The sequence below is a fragment of the Pholcus phalangioides genome, unplaced genomic scaffold (assembly GCF_987345545.1).
Source record: "Pholcus phalangioides strain wild (caught in Gottingen) unplaced genomic scaffold, Ppha-v1.0 ptg000020l_1, whole genome shotgun sequence".
Taxonomy (NCBI): domain Eukaryota; kingdom Metazoa; phylum Arthropoda; class Arachnida; order Araneae; family Pholcidae; genus Pholcus; species Pholcus phalangioides.
Genome location: NW_028301613.1, coordinates 7,663,999 through 7,678,351, shown reverse-complemented (window position 1 = coordinate 7,678,351; position 14,353 = coordinate 7,663,999). Strand labels below are relative to the sequence as shown.

General features: G+C 42.3%; 1 protein-coding gene across 1 annotated transcript; it reads left to right on the top strand.

Annotated features, from left to right (window-relative positions):
• Positions 1-736: 736 nt before the first annotated feature.
• LOC149070903 (serpin SMSB4-like) lies at positions 737-14,353 on the top strand. The gene is made up of 2 exons (XM_089248600.1): positions 737-941; positions 11,187-14,353. Exon 2 carries the CDS (start codon positions 11,198-11,200, stop codon positions 12,515-12,517), a length of 1,320 nt encoding a protein of 439 aa, XP_089104726.1. The 5' UTR covers positions 737-941; positions 11,187-11,197; the 3' UTR covers positions 12,518-14,353.

The window sequence follows — 14,353 nt, the reverse complement described above, 5'->3', positions numbered from 1 at the left end:
GTACCACCTCCTGGGAAAATTCCACTAAAATTCATCACATCCTCTCACAAATTGCAAACATTCCTAAAAAAAAAAGTTTCGTTTTTTGATTGCCGTCACACCCATCCAAGACGTAAAAGTTCCTGCATACACACAACGTGAAGCGATTGCACGAATTCGTGGGCGTTATAGATTTAATGCTATACGTACGATATTATTCGTCATAAAGCAACTTCTTTTTCATGGTCAAACGGAAGGAACTTTTACTCTCAGCTCTAGAAAGAAGACCCAATCTTTTGGATAAATCCCATATCGAAATACGCGGAAGCGGAAAGGGTAAAACACCAAAAACCCAACCCTTTCGCCATTAGGGTAAATAAATAAAGAAAGCAAGCGGTTGTGTGTGTGTGAGAGTGAGTGAGAGAGAGAGAACAATGAAAAAAACGCCATTATCATCACTTCCGAAGGCGATTCCAATCTCGAAAAAAACGTCATATTTAAATAAAAGAGAAAAAAAGAAGACAAATACTTTCACTGACGGTAAAAGAGGGGAAAAAACACCTTGAGAAACCTTAATTTGCAGACGATGACGTTTATAGATTCCTCGACGATTTTGGCAAGTTATCACACTCTTTTTGAATATAAAGATCCTACGTAAAATCGCCAACATGCAGCCAAAATCCCATTCTAGTAACCTTGGATTTGGCGACTGTTTGTAAAAGCGCGCGGTGTAAATTAATTTGTGTGGCTTGCTTGAATGGCAGTTTTTTGTTCTTTTAAGCAGACGACGGCTTTTTAATTTTTGTGGTTGTGGTCGTCCGCAGGGAGGAGCTTGTCTACCTTGACGTGCGCACACACATCCATTATTATAAACGTTTCATTTTTATGAAACGATACTTCATTTCTTGGCTGTCCGTCGGCGAATAGTAATTACTTGAAAAAGGGAACCACTAGGCACAAAAGTGAGTTATTTTCAATTTCTATTATATTATCTATTTATAATATTATCTATATTATCTATTTATTTTATTATCTATTCGGGTACATTTAGAACATGTCAGGGCCGTCTTAACTGGAAGTTTGATCTTACCAATTTGCACGCTTACTCACGGAAATAATAGTAGGAAAAAAATTAAGGGCCCACCCCTTTCCTCCCAAGTTCGGGGCCCTGGGCAAACATGAATTATTGGGATATACAGTCAAACCTCGTTAATGAGTAACTCTTGGGGGAGAGCAAAAATATATGACTTAGTAAGCGGAGGTGACTCGTTAAACGGAGTAAGCCATAGCTGTGCCAATTCCTGCCTGAGAGGACCATTGGGACTTCCAAAAAAGTGACCCGTTAAGCGGAGTGACGTGTTAACCGGGTGACGCACTAACGAGGTTTGACTGTGTAGTTAGCATTCTCTCTCTTTCTCGATTATGTAAGAAATATCTTCAAAGTAGGTTCTGAAATATGCCGAGAGAGAGACAAATTTCGTTTATTTTTTCATTTTTCACCCGAATTCAATTTCACAAACACTATTCAAAAAGAATTCACAACCAAGTTATGAAAGTAAATAGAGTAGACTCTCGCTAATCCGGCACGTGCAGTCGAATCCCGTTATAACGAACTCCAAGAGACCGGAGACCATTGGCGTACTCAAAGGGGAGGGGGGGTTTGGGGTTCTACATCCCCTCCTCAAGCCGAGATTATAGTGTTATTTTGCAGGGAAAAACGTTTACCCCCTCCCCCCTTTTGAGAAAATTCTGCGTACGCTAAGACCCAATCACTTCGTTATAATAAATTTTCGTTATAAAGAAATTCCAGATTTTTGCGTTGTTCCTAAGTAAACTTATCTGGGGGATTAATAGAAAAGTGTTCGTTAAAACGAGATTTCCGCTATAACGGTATTCGTTAAAACGGGGTTCGATTGTATCAGACCAGGGTTAAATTTCGGATTACCGAAATTGCCGAATTACTGGAAACTTAATGGGAAAAGCCAATTTAAATCAATGGTGCTCAACCTTTAGAAGAGTGCGGGCCACTTTAGTGGTTTGCAAATGTGTCGCTGGCAACTCAAGTGATCTTTAAACGTGCCGCGAATCACTTGGGTGATCAGTAAACATGTCGCGGAGCAGTTGAGTGATCTGGAACTGTGCCACAGGTCATTCAAGTGATCCGTTAATGTACCAGGGGTCGCTCAAGCAATCTTGGAAGGTGATGCGCGCCATTTAGGCCGGTATTACACTATAAAAGTTTTGTAAAAGTCCTTTTATAAAACTTGAAAAATGCAGCCAACAAGGTCACCGGTTGCATTTTCTAGAATGTAACCAATAACCTTATTTGTTAGATTTTGCAAGTTTTATAAAAGGAATTTTATCAAACTTTTACAGTGTAATACCGGCCTTAGGTGACGTGAAACTGTACCGCGGAAATGATCTGGGACTGTGCCGGGGGAGTCATTCAAATGTTAACATACCGCGGATCCCTTAATTCAGTGTTTCTTAACCTTTTTCAGCTCATGGCCCCCCCCATGGATCACATTTTTTCTTGTGCCCCTCCCCCCTTCTACCCTCATCCAAGAGTGATATACTTTCTATTTTTCTCTTATGAATGAAATTTTAATAAATCAGATCAATCTCTGGAATTCTGGGTAGGCACGGATTCAAATGGTGGATTATCATCTCTCCCAGGAGTCAAATTATATGTTAAAAAACGGTCTGTGTAAAATACGGGACGATCCAACGAACATGCACGATAAATCGACCCTCCCAACACATCAACCGTTGCTCTGGCGGCCCTCCATACTTAGCTGGAAGTAACAGCTTACATATGAAAATCACAGTACCAGATCCCATATAGTGCATTCCTCCTCCCTCCATTATAGACATGAAGACCCGGGTCATGCCCACATAGACTAGCCAAGGGTTAAGATGCCCCTGGTTCTATGGACGGATCTGATGGATTCTGTGAAAGTAGTAATATTTTCCAACCATGTTTCACTTTTAAGCTTTTCTCTTCACATCTCTCTATGACTCCCTTCACCACCTGTCGTGGATCACCTTTCTTCTGATTTTCTCCCGTGGCCCCCCTCAAGAATATCCTAGGACCGCAAGAGGGCCCATATGGCCCCAGGTTAAGAACCACTGCCTTAAGTGATCTGGGAAATGCACACCGTGTCACTCATATCATCTAAAAATGTGTTATTTAGTTCACTTTTACAAAATTAGGTTTAAGATCGCGGACCACATCAGATGACACCGAGGGCCAAATTTGGCCCGCGGTGCCGTGGGTTGAGTACGTATTGGTTTAAATAATATAAACTTCTGCGCATTCGCATACATGACAGGTTTTACTCTTCTATGCACGAAGAAAACCCGCCGGACTACTGCGCACGGTCGGTTTACCGAGAGTCTACAGTACTGTATGCTGTTACTGGAATAGGTTTTTTGGGGCCCTGAAAAGTTGTAGACAGTAGGCCAAGCAGATTTCCGCATTCATTTACGTATTTCGCTGATGCGCGTGTTGTTGGTCAACACCCGTTTAATTGGCTATCTCTAGAGCAATGTGTTACTTAAGCTTTTTTGCCCATCCTCCCACTTTTGATCGCATTTTTCTTCTGATTCAGCACCCCCCCCCCCTTCCCATCCTCATCCATCCGGGAGCCAGCGTGGAAACAAAGGGGGGAGCCATCGCCCTTCCCAGAAGCTGAATAATATGGTAAAATTTGTGTGTCTGTCCCATAAAATATGGGACGATCCAACGAACCTCCACAATAAGTCGCCCCTCGCGGCAAATCACCCTAGGTTCGCACCTGCCCCCGCCCCCCCCCAGGCTAGGGTGGCCAGGTGATGTACCTGAAAAACCGGGACACAAAACACGGAATCCTTTGATAAAAACCAGGACATGTTGAAAAGCCTCATTCGGGGTGGGCGTAATAGTTTGAAATTAAAAACTTACAGTTTGACCACTTTACGATTTAAGGACGTAATATTGCGTTCAAACACGCGAGTAGAATAAATAAATTCAAAAACAAGTTCTCTGTTTTCTTTCCTCTCTCCCCTCATCATCGCGAAGCTTTATTGTAAACCTATGAAACGACGTATAAAAGAGAAAGAGAACACGTAGAGTGAGGGTTGAAAAGAGAAGTTTACTTCGTACCTACTTCCTTATCTATTATACTGTTTTCCTCTTTTATTTATTTATTTTCCTTCTTTTCCTTTTCCTAACGTGCGGTTAGATTAGGGCACAAGGTTACCATATTTATCGGTGATTCCAAATATAATATCAACCAAATTTCTTGCCAATCGCTTGCAAACGAAGGCGTTAATACGAAAATATCATCGCGTTTCGCGTACACAGAATCGCCAAAAACGATTCAAACATCAGGATGGAGCTATTGCTGAACTGGGACCCCTGCTGCCAATTTTATCTGAATAATTTTTCCCAAATACAGTCGAATCCCGTTTTAACGAACACTTTTCTAATCCTTCAAATAATAAATTTACACAGGAACAATGTTACAAGCAACCTGAAATTCCTTTATAACGAAGTGATTTCTCCGGTCTCTTGGAGTTCGTTATAACAGGATTCCACTGTAGCTTTTATTTTGTTTGATAGGTTGCAGCAGCAGGAGGAATCCCAACAAAAGTTTCTTTTGTTTCAAGCTATATTTATGCGCATTTCTTCCGTGTACAAAATTAACGGAACGGGAAACGGGATAGATTTCGAACTCATTCATCAATCTTCTAGACCAGCGGTGCGCAAACCTTTTGAAGCGAGACCCCCCTTTTTGACAAAAAAGAAAAACAACAAAAAAAACAAACCACCACCATCACTCATACACAGGCTGACCATATGTCCCGGAAAACCGGGACATTCCGATTTTTTTGCCGGTAAACGCTGTTCCGAAAGCCCCTTATCGGAACGGTTGTTCCGATTTCAATTAGACGATATTGACTTCCAAAGATATTCAGTTTTTTAAAATATCATATAAATATTTACTTTGTTTTTTGATGTATTTAGCGTCCCGTATGCAAAGTGGAAGTGTTTTGATGGTCCTTGATTTTTCCGTATACAGGGTGATTAATAAAAGAATCATCCGATTTCAAAATGATTCTACACTTGAAATCGACCAAGGCCGTAGCGAGTGGGGATCTGCCCCTCCCCCCTCCCCGAAATGTGAGAAAATGACCGAAAAAAAGGGAAAAAGATGGCCAAATCTATTGCTATATCACTTTTCCACCTCACCCGGCTGAAATGAAAGTGCTCCCCTTCCGAACATGTAATTTCTGGCTACGGGCCTGAAATGGACCATTAACGAAAGTTGTTCATCAGACGTAGACACACCCCCTCCCTGTATATTCACACATATATTGCTAATCAATCTATTACCTGTTTTCAATTTTTAAGAACTGCACTGAAATCGGGTGATTCTTCCACGTTCTCTTTTTTTTTTTTTGGCAAGGACATTGCACATTCGTGATTCTGGCATGACGGAGCCAATATATTGATTATTGTAACAGTAGAATTTGATAAAATCACATTGTATGGTACGGGGCAATTAGATCAGCTGAATAAAGGCATTCTTTAGTTCTGACATATTTTTTAATGGAAATGAATTTTGTTTTTCAAGTTTTTATTTAGGAGAATCTCTCGCGACCCCCCCCCCCCCCTTAGTTCATTAACTCACGGTTTGCGCACCACTGTGTTCTAGGCAATCATGTTCATCATTCTGACGTAAGCATTTTGTTCGTTTTTTCATCATCACTTGTTTTCAATTCAGTTTCCAAGGAGGTGGATCTGATAAATGAGTTTGGAATGGGCCAGAATTCTCATTTCTTAACTATCGCCATTTTCGATGGTGTGAGATAACTCTTGGATATTTTTACCACATCTGTCTGCACGCGAATCAAGTGGAAAAACCGTCACGTTCATTTTTTGGTTTTGACGTTATTTATTTTTACTCAGCCTCCCTCGAAAAGAAGCATTATCACCTTTGATGAACTTTCAAACAAATTCAGTGTTTGTACGACCCTGGGCGAAGGTATTCAGCTTTTATCCGGCTCCACAAAAAAAGTCGTCATTTTTTCATACCACCCCTCAATGTTATCCAGCTTTAGTTTCAAGGGCGTAGAGCGAAACATCTTCAGCTGCGAATGGAGTGGGGGGGGGGGGCAAGTAGTATCTTCAGATTCAAATGAATCCGAGGAAGAATTTTTTTGGTGCGAATGAATCCAAGGCAGATGTCCTCTGCTGCGAATGGAGCGAGGGCAGGTATCTTCAGATTCGAATGAATCCGAGGCGGATGTCGTCTGTTGCGGATGGAGCGAGGGCAGGTATCTTCAGATTCGAATGAATCCGAGTCGGATGTCGTCTGTTGCGGATGGAGCGAGGGCAGGTATCTTCAGATTCGAATGAATCCGAGGCGGATGTCCTCTGCTGCGGATGGAGCGAGGGCAGGTATCTTCAGATTCGAATGAATCCGAGGCAGATGTCCTCTGCTGCGAATGGAGCGAGGGCAGGTATCTTCAGATTCGAATGAATCCGAGGCGGATGGCGTCTGTTGCGGATGGAGCGAGGGCAGGTATCTTCAGATTCGAATGAATCCGAGTCGGATGTCGTCTGTTGCGGATGGAGCGAGGGCAGGTATCTTCAGATTCGAATGAATCCGAGGCGGATGTCGTCTGTTGCGGATGGAGCGAGGGCAGGTATCTTCAGATTCGAATGAATCCGAGTCGGATGTCGTCTGTTGCGGATGGAGCGAGGGCAGGTATCTTCAGATTCGAATGAATCCGAGGCGGATGTCCTCTGCTGCGGATGGAGCGAGGGCAGGTATCTTCAGATTCGAATGAATCCGAGGCGGATGTCCTCTGCTGCGGATGGAGCGAGGGCAGGTACCTTCAGATTCGAATGAATCCGAGGCGGATGTCCTCTGCCACGAATGGAGCGAGGGCAGGTATCTTCAGATTCGAATGAATCCGAGGCAGATATACAGTATTTAGCTACGAATGGAGCGAAGGCATACATCTTCAGCGGCGAATGGCAATGAAGCATATATCTTCAGCTGAAAATGGATTTTTCCCAGCTATAAATGTTCTTCTCTTGCAATTGGGACGCGCCTGCACTATGCCACATGCTGCCCTGAAACGACGTCTTTTCACTTCCGTTCGCCGGTGAACCATCTTCACTCACTCTGGGTGCACGGCATATAACGTCGAGATGGTTCAAAAGAGAGGATAAGTAAATTGGTCAAATTCCCGGAACAACATCCAGAGAAGATAAGGAATCCGACTCTTCCAGCTCCTGTACCCAGTGCCGTAACTAGGCAGGTACAACAGGTGCACCCGCACAGGGCATACCTGGAAAGGGGGGGGGACCCAGAAGGAGCTTAAATGCAAATTCTTGCACAGGGCACACGAATGGCTAGTTGTGGCACTGCCTGTACCTTAGTCACCAGCAACTCCGTTGAGACGGTCGTCCCGTTTTCACCACCCTGACAGCGCGTTGGTGGCACTGTTTTCAAATGAGGATCCGAAACTCAGTGAGACTCTGAAGGAACTACCTTGGGTCTCCAAATGTGCTCAAGAAAGATCTGGGAGAGAAATTGAACTGTCACTCGGCAGAAGTGGAACTACGGCTTTTGTAACGCGGACGCATGGATTACGAAACTTAATTGGGGCGAAATCAGGCCAGATTCGAATGAAGTCGAAGCAGATATCTTCAGCTGCGAATGGAGTGGGGGGGGGGGGTACAATTATCTTCAGATTCAAATGAATCCGAGGCAGAATTTCTTTGGACTGTCCTGATTTCGCCTTTTGCGCGAGTTGATTTTATGCATTTTTTGTAACAGTCGTTTGTCATTGGTGCACATCGATTTTTTACATGATTCTTTGATTTTCATCACTTTCATAAACATGCTCTTCATCCCGTGCCTCCTCGGGGGGCTGAAGAGCTTACGTTGGTTCTTGCGACAGAGCCCTGGTGTTTCGCGGATGGAGTGGATCGAGGGCGATGTATCGGAGAAGCGACTTATTGTGTACGTGCAATTGAATCGTCCCGTGTTTTACGGGACAGATAAATTTACCCCGTATTATTCGGGCTTTTAAAAGGGGCAATCCCGGCGCCCTTCCTCTGGATCCGCGCTTGGTTTGACTGTTATTTTATAGGCAAAATTCTTCATTTTTTGCATTTCTGGTTGTATTCGAGATGGAATTATAACTTGATCATTAAATTGAAGAACAGTTATCACTATCAAATGACGTCATAATAAAAATTTCTCTTTTTTTTGCGTTTTAATACGCAGATTAATTTCCTCCAGACGAGAGACGATGGCTCAAACAAAAGGACAACACTTGTTTTGCCAAGGCCGAGACTGGTTCAAGAACTGTCAAAAGGAGAATGATTGAAAATCTTGCCTATTCTCCTCCCCCTACAACATCAAACAATGGCGTCTGTTACGCAACTTGGCTTTTATATCGCGATAATATCTTATTGAGATATTTTTGTTTTTTTTTATGGCTTTTGTATCCATTCCAAATGGTCTGGGGTTTTCCTTGCTCCTCAACACTTCACGTGCTCGTAATAATTATGACCATGTAATAACAGTCATCACATCATCGCCGTGTTGCTGTTTGGTGCCGTGGGAAACCCCGCTGACTATTTATTTTGGAGTTTCTGATTTATTTTGGTTGTAGAGTGCCTGTCGAACTGTGTTTTACCTGAAACATGGCGCATGCGCGAGGGGATTGACGAATGAATGAATAAATAAATTACGCAATGGATTTTCGGGACACGATTGATTCAGGTCTTCAGACACTGAAAAAAAAAATTTGATGGCTCAAGCGTGTCAAGGTTTCGAAACTTTCTTTTGACAGTAATGCTTTTTCTCAGTATAATGCGAATTCAATTACAACTGGTGTAATTGTTTCAACCATCGAGCTTATGTTACTGGAGATAGTATGACGTCAGCAGTCTTTGCAGTGCTGAGAAAGGTGTCCCCACCCCCAACATCATCAGATCACGTGTGACTCGTTGAATATCGGCGCAATCTCCGTTATTTTCTAATGGCAATAAGAGTTTAGAACAATAAACGAAACAAATAATTTCACATCGATGAGATAATTACAAAATTAATGAAAGAGATATTTCCAGCATTAATGAAAGAGATATTTCCAGCATTAATGAAAGAGATATTTCCAGCATTAATGAAAGATAATTCCAGAGTTAATAAAAGGTAATTCCAGAATTGATGAAAGTGATAATTTCAGCATTGATGAAAGTGATAATTTCAGCATTGATGAAAGTGATAATTTCAGCATTGATGAAAGTGATAATTTCAGCATTGATGAAAGGGATAATTCTAAAATTAATGAAAGTGATAATTCTAAAATCAATGAAAATGATAATTCTAAAATTAATGAAAGTGATAATTCTAAAATCAATGAAAGAGATAATTTCAGCATTGGTGAAAAAGTGATAATTCCAAAATTAATGAAAGAGATAATTCCAAAATTAATGAAAGATATAATTCCAAAATTAATGAAAGAAATAATTTCAGCATTGGTGAAAAAGTGATAATTCCAAAATTAATGAAAGAGATAATTTCAGCATTGGTGAAAAAGTGATAATTCCAAAATTAATGAAAGAGATAATTCCATAATGAATGAGCTATAAAGTCCAGTATTAATAAAAGACATGATTTCAGCATTAATGAAAGAAACAATAATTAATAAAGGAAATAATTTCAGGATTAATGATTGAAATAATAATTAATAAAGGAAATTATTCCAGCATTAATGAAAGAAATGATTTAATCTTTTTTTCATCTTTAGATTCTCTATCCTTCTTTTAATCTTTTGAAATTTAGAGATTGAACTGTACATTTCAATGAGGAAATTGCCAGCCACGAACTGTGTTATTCAACGAGTCACGTGATATTTCCTTACATTCCATGTTGCTGCCGTCGCGGCGGCTCGATGCTCCCTCCAGTAATATAGGCTCGATGGTGTGCCCACAATGTCCCGTAAAATTCTCGTAATTTCCCCGTTATTTTGCCCATCCCGAATTAATTTTATAATAACAATATTCCCCTTTTTTCTTAACGAAGCTATCTTGAACTCTTATTCTTTACTCCAACAAATATATAAGATTACTGTATTTTAAAGACAATTTCTACACTATCTTCAACGAAGTTATTGGGCTTTCACTACGGATCTCCAAGGAGTAATTCAGCTTTTATACAGCTTTCTACAAAAATAATACGGCTTTTATACAACTCTCCAAAATGAAATTAAGCTTTTATATACGGCTCTCCAGAATGTAACTAAGCTTTTATACTACTCTTCAAAATATAATTAAGCTGTTATATGGCCTTCTAAGAAGTAATTCAGCTTTTATACAGCTTTCTAAAAAAATAAGCCGTAAAATACTTTTATACGGCTCTCCAAAATGAAATTAAGCTTTTATACGGCTCTTTAAAATGTAATCAAGCTTTTATATGTCTTTCTAAGAAGTAATTCAGCTTTTATATGGCCATCCAAGAGGCAATTCAGTTTTTGAACAGCCCCAGAAGAAGTTAATATGTCTTTATGCGCCCTAAAGGAGTTACTCGGCTTTTAATATTTTAATATGGCCCTCGGCAAAGTCATTCAGCTTTTTTATACACCCCCCCCCCCTTCCCCCTTGTCACGACGAAGTTATTCAGCTTTCATACGGATGGATTTCCGGAATGGATTTTTACGTAATGAGTTTTCGGAGGATGAGGTTTTCGACACCAGGTCTCGGCACCGAAACTAAACTGAAAAATTTCTGATGGCTCTCGATCATTTCAAGGTTTTGAAACGTCCTCCTTTTTACTCTGTAACACGGATTGAACTATCGCAGTTTCTGCAATCTAGAATGATTTGCTAATCATTATCAATGTCGTTACACTAGTCACGCTGGATTAAATGGCGCAGTAAATTGTGATCTCGTTTGTTTCGATTCTCCATGGTCTTCGCGATTATCGGGCTTCTGTCACGTGAGTCGTTTGAAATTGGGAATTCGGTTCCGCTGTTGTGACCGGAATGCTCTGTAGGTGGCGTTGAGATTGATACTGTTGTTTTTGTTTTCCGATATGGTAATTTGGTTCTCGTTTCGCTAAATGTGTTGGAACGTGCTTGTTTTGGATGATGTCTGTGATTGCTGTGTGTATAATAACTAAATTCGTCTTCTCTTTCCACAGATCACATCGAAATGGTGAACTGCGAACGAACCATGATCCTCTCGCTGTTGATCGCATTCGCACTGGCGACCACGACGAACGCCCAATGCCTGTCGCCGTCCTCGGCGAACGACATAGGAGTCACGAACGAGTCGAGCGTAGGAGCGGCCGTCAGGACCCTGATCGACGGGAGCCTCGGGTTCAGCCTCGACATGATGCGCACCCTCGAGTACCAGAACCGGTGGAACAAGGACAGCGTCGGACTGTTCTTCAGCCCCTACAGCGTCTGGTCCGCCCTGATGGTGACGTACTTGGGGTCGAGGGGACGGACGGAAGCCGAACTCCGGAACATACTGGGGACTGGTAACTGGAACAAGGACACCGCTTGGGAAGCCTTCAGGAACATCCGCATGTGGAACGCGATGAGACAGCAATTGCAGCAGCAGGGTGTCCAACAGCAAGACGGGAACTATCTCGTGGCCAATAGGATCTATTTCCAGGAATCGACTCCCATACGTCAGTGCATCATGGACATGGCGGAATCCGAGATCGGGTTCCTGAACTTCGAGTCGGATCCCGAGGGTTCTGCCGAAGCGATCAACAATTGGGTGAGTGAGCAGACCAGGGATCGGATCCAACAGCTGATACCCGCCGGTAGCATCAGCCCGATGACCGGGATGGTAATCGCCAACGCGGTCTACTTCAAGGAATCGTGGCAAACCCAGTTCGACCCGGAGAAGACGAGGCGAGCCCGATTCACCCTGTCCAACAGGAAGGATATATACGTTAACATGATGAACCTCAAGGGTAGGTTCTTATACGGAATCAGTGAGGAGCTACAGTGCACCGGACTGGAGCTACCTTACAGGGGAAACGAAATGAGCATGCTCATCCTACTGCCGAACAACCGCTACTACGGGGTCAGTATACTGTCCAACAGGCTGACCCCACAGAGGCTGGACGACTTCTTGGCGGACATGTACCCACGCGAGGTCCTGGTGGCGCTTCCGAAGTTCTCTATGGATGAGAGTTTTGAACTTTCCTCCGCCCTCGGCAAGATGGGAGTCCGGACTCTGTTCGACCCGCGCCAGGCGGACCTGTCCGACTTCACTGGGCGTTCCGGCGACGGTCTGAGCGTGGACGCCGTCCGCCACAAGTCCTTCATCAGCGTCGACGAGGAAGGGACCGAGGCTGCTGCGGCCACGGTCGTGATTTCGTCGAGGACGGCCCGGCCGATCGGTCCCGCGGCCTTCATTGCGGACTATCCGTTCGTATTCATGATCCGGGACAACGTCGCGAATCTCGTGCTGTTCATGGGGACGGTCCAGAAACCGCCCGAGTTCGCCGCTTAGTCTGTCAGGGACCTGGAAGGGTTTATTTATACGTAGTGCCATTCGTTCATGGCTTCCTTGTAGCCGTAGTGAACCACGGTTCCTCCTACACTTCCTTGTTGTGAAAGAATTCCTATAATCAGTGCCTCGGTCGTCTGAATACTTCGAAAGTGTTTCGAGAGTGTTCGAGTGTTTCCAGACAGACGAATCAGTGAAGTTTGTTCATGAGATCGGTTAATTGTCGTCTGCCTCCACACCAAGAATCCTTGAGCTTATATTACTGGGGGGGGGGGGGGGGGAGCCGCCGCGACGGAAGTAACATCGAGTACAAGGATATCACGTGACGTGTTTTTGTTTTTCCACGATTCGTGCTGGACAATATCCCTATTGGAATGTACTGTGTTCAGTCTCTAAAGATAGCAAGTGATCGTCTTCTAAAGATTAAAAAACGACAGAGAACTTCTAAACATAAAAAAGATTAAATAATCTCTCATCAATTCTGGAATTATTTCTTTTTTTCATTCATTCTGGAATAATTTCTTCCTTTAATTCTGGAACTGTTTCTTTTGATTCTGGAACTGTTTCTTTTGATTCTGGAACTGTTTTTTTCATTGATTCTGGAACTGTTTTTTTCATTGATTCTGGAACTGTTTTTTTCATTGATTCTGGAACTGTTTTTTTCATTGATTCTGGAACTACTTCTTTAATTCTGGAACTGTTTCTTTTGATTCTGGAACTTTCTTTTGATTCTGGAACTGTTTCTTTTGATTCTGGAACTGTTTCTTTCATCGATTCTGGAACCACTTCTTTAATTCTGGAATTGTTTCTTTCATTATTTCTGGAATTATCTTTCTCTCTCTCATTAGTTCTAGAATAATTTCTTCATTTAGGGGCCATTCAAGTATTACGTAAGCAGATTTTTAGGCATTTTTGACCCCCCACCCTTGCCAGCAAAACACTGACCCCCTTCCCCCTTTTTCAGCAGATTAGAATATTTCATATCTTCAAAAAGGGTGGTTGATGACGTAAGCAACCTTCATACCCCCCCTCCCCCCTTGTCATCAAAAATCAGCAAATCCGAAACCCCTTCCCCCCCCCCCCCCGATGCTGACGTAATACTAGAATGATAATACTTGAACCCCTTATTCATGAATTTTCTTTGATTAATTTTGGAGTAATCTCTCATTAGTACTAGAGTTATTTCTTAAATTAATTCTAGAATTGTTTGCCATTAATTTGGAGTTATCTTTAATTAATTCTGGAATTATTTCTGTCATTGGAACAATAATTGCAAATGCTGGAGAAAACAAAAAAAGTTCCTTCCTTCCTCTCATTCTCCTTTTAACTCCTATGGATGACATAAGAAAATAATTGGGAATTGCGCTGACAGCAAGCACGTCACGTGATCTTTCGACGGAATGATGTTTAGGACCCCGTTTTCACAGCTCTGCCTTCAGTAATATAAGCTCGACGCTAAGAACCGGAGATTTCTATCTGCCCGCGACGCAAATGGAAGCCAACACGTTCACATTGGTTTTGTACATATTTCATTTCTACTCAGCCCCTCTCGAAAAGACGTTACTCACTTTTAATGAACTCTCAAGTAAATTAGTGTTTACACGACCCTAGACGAAGTTATTCAGCCTTTATCCAGCGCCACAAGAAGTCATGTTTTCATACGGCCACAGAAATGTTATTCAGCTTCCATACGGTGTTTTAAGAACTTTTGCACCAGGGTCCGTGGAGTCACAGCTGAAGAACCATTGATATAGAACCCTGGTTTCGCATCGGTGTTCCACGTTGTTCAAGATCTGTAAAAAATTTTCATTTCGTTGTATTAAAATTATCTATACACTT

Coding starts and splice junctions, on each gene's coding strand:
- LOC149070903 (XM_089248600.1), top strand. CDS start 11,198: ATGGTGAACTGCGAACGAACCATGATCCTCTCGCTGTTGATCGCATTC.